The 5,000-nt window shown below is 49.6% G+C and overlaps 2 protein-coding genes across 2 annotated transcripts in view; both read left to right on the top strand.

Annotated features, from left to right (window-relative positions):
* LOC134329460 (tubulin beta-4B chain-like) overlaps window positions 1-2,777 on the top strand; it is a 7,810-nt gene extending 5,033 nt beyond the window's left edge. Inside the window, exons 2-4 of the mRNA XM_063010743.1 lie at window positions 819-927; window positions 1,012-1,122; window positions 1,600-2,777. Of these exons, the coding sequence (XP_062866813.1) occupies window positions 819-927; window positions 1,012-1,122; window positions 1,600-2,657 (1,278 nt within the window). The 3' untranslated portion in view covers window positions 2,658-2,777. The remainder of the gene's footprint in view (window positions 1-818; window positions 928-1,011; window positions 1,123-1,599) is intronic.
* Window positions 2,778-4,886: 2,109 nt separating this feature from the next.
* The window catches only part of dennd1c (DENN domain containing 1C), a 12,101-nt gene continuing 11,987 nt past the window's right edge, over window positions 4,887-5,000 (top strand). The window contains exon 1 of the mRNA XM_063010729.1: window positions 4,887-4,968. Coding sequence (XP_062866799.1) covers window positions 4,952-4,968 — 17 coding nt within the window. The 5' untranslated portion in view covers window positions 4,887-4,951. The remainder of the gene's footprint in view (window positions 4,969-5,000) is intronic.

Below are 5,000 nucleotides of genomic sequence, written 5' to 3'. Positions count from 1 at the left end.
TTGTATTTATTATATTTTATGTTGACCGCCGTTTTATAAAAGCAATAAGCCACTCGAGACCGTGCATTACTGTTATGATTTTAGCACGGGGAAAGAAGTTTTAGGCACTCCGCTTCACGTCGTACCAAAAACGTCATCCCCGTGCTAAAATCACAGTAATGCACGGCCTCTCGTGGCTTATTGCTTTAATGAATATATGATGGATGGATATGCTGATAGGTTAATCTGAAATTGGATGGATGGGTGGGTGGATGCAGGGTGTTAAAATATAATGTAGCATTATTATTAATAATAATATATAATCATTTTATATATAATTGACTAAATAAAAGAACTGATGGATGGATGGATGGATGAATGATGGATAATTAATATATGATGGATGGATGGATGATGAATATTGGATGGATGGATGATGAATATTGGATGGATGATGAATATTGGATGGATGGATGGATGGATGGATGATGGATGATGAATATTGGATGGATGGATGGATGATGAATATTGGATGGATGATGAATATTGGATGGATGGATGGATGGATGATGAATATTGGATGGATGATGAATATTGGATGGATGGATGGATGGATGGATGGATGGATGATGAATATTGGATGGATGGATGGATGGATGGATGATGGATGATGAATATTGGATGGATGGATGGATGGATGGATGATGAATATTGGATGGATGGATGGATGGATGGATACATAATGTAAATATACATAACGTAAACGGATAGATGGATGGATGGATGGATGGATGAACTGAACACACATCACTGATCCTGGGTGTTTTCTCCCTCTCTAGTTTTGGGAGGTGATCAGTGACGAGCATGGCATCGACCCCACCGGGACCTTTCATGGAGACAGCGACCTGCAGCTGGACCGCATCAGCGTTTACTACAACGAGGCGTCCGGTAAGTAACCTTTGATGACTGAGAGTCGGTGATCAGTACAATGTTTATTCATCGTTTAGAACATTGATGTCTGGTTGTTTTCAGGAGGGAAGTACGTTCCTCGAGCCATCCTGGTGGATCTGGAACCAGGCACTATGGACTCGGTGCGCTCCGGACCCTTCGGACAGATCTTCAGACCAGACAACTTCGTCTTCGGTATAAATAAAACCTTTATTTACAGTTTCTTACATCGTTTGTTAGATACAAATCGGTCCACTAGATGGCAGCAGATACTAAAACATCACCAACCGAAATAATTCAGCCTTCTGTTGGCAATGTTTGCTTTAAAACCACCGTCCAAATACTTATGAACACGATTCACAGGCAGTTGTTTGCTAATCATCTAGCAGTTAAGATAATGGACTAGTTATCAAAGGTTTACTGGTTGCCAGTTCCACTGGCTTAGTTGGCAGATCAGGTGCCACACAGCACCAGGATCATGGGACCCCCTCCACTGACAGGTTGTGAGGGGTTTGGAGTCTCCTCCAACAGGTAAACCCAGGTCGCTTGACCAGGGGATGGACCCCAGGATCTACCCAGGAGGTGACAGCACTACCCACAGTGCCACCGTGCCACCCCGGTTGATGATAAATATGATTTTTTATGGTTCTGAACCTCTGATGTTTCCACCAGGTCAAAGTGGTGCCGGGAACAACTGGGCGAAGGGTCACTACACCGAGGGAGCCGAGCTGGTCGACTCCGTGCTGGACGTGGTGCGCAAGGAGGCCGAGAGCTGCGACTGCCTCCAGGGGTTCCAGCTCACCCACTCCCTGGGCGGCGGCACCGGGTCCGGCATGGGCACCCTGCTCATCAGCAAGATCCGCGAAGAGTACCCCGACCGCATCATGAACACCTTCAGCGTGGTGCCATCGCCCAAGGTCTCCGACACCGTGGTGGAGCCCTACAACGCCACGCTGTCTGTCCATCAGTTGGTGGAGAACACAGACGAGACCTACTGCATCGACAACGAAGCCCTGTACGACATCTGCTTCCGCACGCTCAAGCTGACCACGCCCACCTACGGTGACCTTAACCATTTGGTCTCCGCCACCATGAGCGGCGTCACGACCTGCCTCCGCTTCCCCGGGCAGCTCAACGCGGATCTGCGCAAGCTGGCGGTCAACATGGTGCCTTTCCCCCGCCTTCACTTCTTCATGCCCGGGTTCGCGCCCCTGACCAGCAGGGGGAGCCAGCAGTACCGCGCCCTGTCCGTCCCCGAACTGACCCAGCAGATGTTCGACGCCAAGAACATGATGGCGGCGTGCGACCCGCGCCACGGGCGCTACCTCACAGTGGCCGCCGTCTTCCGAGGCCGCATGTCCATGAAGGAGGTGGACGAGCAGATGCTCAACGTGCAGAACAAGAACAGCAGCTACTTCGTGGAGTGGATCCCCAACAACGTCAAGACGGCCGTGTGCGACATCCCGCCCCGCGGCCTCAAGATGGCCGCCACCTTCATCGGCAACAGCACGGCCATCCAGGAGCTCTTCAAGCGCATCTCCGAGCAGTTCACCGCCATGTTCAGGAGGAAGGCTTTCCTGCACTGGTACACGGGCGAGGGCATGGACGAGATGGAGTTCACCGAGGCCGAGAGCAACATGAACGACCTGGTCTCCGAGTACCAGCAGTACCAGGACGCCACGGCCGAGGAGGGCGAGTTCGAGGAGGAGGGCGAGGAAGAGGCCGCCTAGACAAGCTCCCGCCTCAAGAGTCGGTGCGGGTGTCGTTTTGCACTCATGGACGACCCGAAGTCCATCCTTCCAAATCAGCAACCTCTCACGTTTAATAAAGATGTGATTGAACCCCAAGAAGTCTCGTTGTCTTTCTATCTTGTTCTTACAGCTTAGGAGGGTAAAAGTACTTTTGGGCAAACAGGGAAGCAGTAAACGACCGGGCTAACAGACAGACGGCTAAAAAAAGAGAGAAATCACGGCTGTGCAATAGAGGAAGTCGGTTCCTGGCCTCCGTTTCCGCCAGACGACCCAGTCTAGCGTCCTTCTAGCTTTGCGTATCTCAGCTTGTTTGGAAACTGGGGTCAGAGCACAGGGTCGCCCATTATACGGCGCTCCTGGAGCAGAGAGGGTTAAGGGCCTTGCTCAAGGGCCCATCAGTGGCAGAGCTGGGATTCAAACTCTCAACCTTTCAATTGATAACACAACGCTTTACCTACTAGGCTAGGTGATTCAGGAGGTCAGTGATTCAAAAGCTCAGTGATTCAGGAGGTCGGTGATTCAGGAGGTCAGTGATTCAGGAGGTCAGTGATTCAAAAGCTAAGTGATTCAGGAGGTCAGTGATTCAAAAGCTAAGTGATTCAAAAGCTAAGTGATTCAGGAGGTCAGTGATTCAAAAGGTAAGTGATTCAAAAGCTAAATGATACAGGAGCTCAGTGATTAAGATTCAGGAGCTCTGTGATTCAAAAGCTCAGTGATTCAGGAGCTCAGAGATTTAGAAGCTCAGTGATTCAGGAGGTCGGTGATTCAGGAGGTCAGTGATTCAAAAGCTAAGTGATTCAGGAGGTCAGTGATTCAAAAGGTAAGTGATTCAAAAGCTAAATGATACAGGAGCTCAGTGATTAAGATTCAGGAGCTCTGTGATTCAGGAGCTCTGTGATTCAAAAGCTCAGTGATTCAGGAGCTCAGTGATTAAGATTCAGGAGCTCTGTGATTCAAAAGCTCAGTGATTCAGGAGCTCAGAGATTCAGAAGCTCAGTGATTCAGGAGGTCGGTGATTCAGGAGGTCAGTGATTCAAAAGCTAAGTGATTCAGGAGGTCAGTGATTCAAAAGGTAAGTGATTCAAAAGCTAAATGATTCAGGAGCTCAGTGATTAAGATTCAGGAGCTCTGTGATTCAAAAGTTCAGTGATTCAGGAGCTCTGTGATTCAAAAGCTCAGTGATTCAGGAGCTCAGTGATTCAGGAGGTCAGTGATTCAGGAGGTCAGAGATTCAGAAGCTCAGTGATTCAGGAGGTCAGTGATTCAGGAGGTCAGTGATTAAGATTCAGGAGCTCAGAGATTCAGAAGCTTACTGATTCAGGAGCTCAGTGATTAAGATTCAGTAGCTGAGTCATTCAGAAGGTTGGATGATTCAGGAGCTCAATAATTAAGAAGCTCAGTGATTCAGGAGGTCGGTGATTTAGGAGCTCTGTGATTAAGATTCAGGAGCTCAGAGATTCAGAAGCTCAGTGATTCAAAAGCTCAGTGATTCAGAAGCTCAGGGATTCAGTAGCTCAGTGATTCAGAAGCTCAGAGCACAGGGTCACCCATTACACAGCGCCCCTGAAGCAGATTAGGGGATTAGGGGCCTTGCTCAAGGGCCCATCAGTGTCAGATCTGGGATTCAAACTCTCAACCTTTCAATTGATAACCCAAAGCTTTACCCACTAGGCTACCACCGTCCACAGGGATTACATATTATGTAGCGTACGCCTCCACCCCTCTTCCCTTTAGACCTTTAAAGACCTACAGTCTTCTGGAAGGGCCTCCAAGAATGTTAGGACCCTTATAGGAGCCTTCCCTAAACCTGTTAGAAAAGGGTGTGGCAGACTCTATTAGGAGAGATGTGGATATATGTTTATTACCGTTCCAGCAGGACCAGGATACAAAATCCATCTGGGTCCCCTGACTGTACCCCCTCCCTAGAGGAAAACCTGTGGCCGGAGCTAAAGAGGAGGACCTGGAACCCCTGGAACTTCTGGAGAGGGTTGAATAAGGAGGGCTAGTCTCTATAAGATGCTAATATAAAGAGAAGTACAACAGGGTGTCAAGAGCAGTCCTGAATTAGCGCTGACGTTTGAGGAACAGCGGTGGCAGGCGTAGCGAGGAGGAAACAGCGCCAGGCGTCACAGAGACCGCACTCGCGTCGCAGCCCAATGAGGAAGTGATCGTCGCGGCGCCTGTGTGTGCGAGTCGCTCCTCGCTCGTACGGATGACCCCCTCGCCGCCGAGACCCCGGTAGTCACCTATGGGCGCCGTCCTGCCCCGACAACATGGGATCCAGACTCAGGTAGGAAGGTCTTTGATCTGATCTCGATCGCT

Source organism: Trichomycterus rosablanca, chromosome 15, assembly GCF_030014385.1.
Source record: "Trichomycterus rosablanca isolate fTriRos1 chromosome 15, fTriRos1.hap1, whole genome shotgun sequence".
Lineage (NCBI taxonomy): Eukaryota > Metazoa > Chordata > Actinopteri > Siluriformes > Trichomycteridae > Trichomycterus > Trichomycterus rosablanca.
Note: the sequence above shows the minus strand (reverse complement) of the source record. Positions and strands in the feature narration are given on the sequence as shown.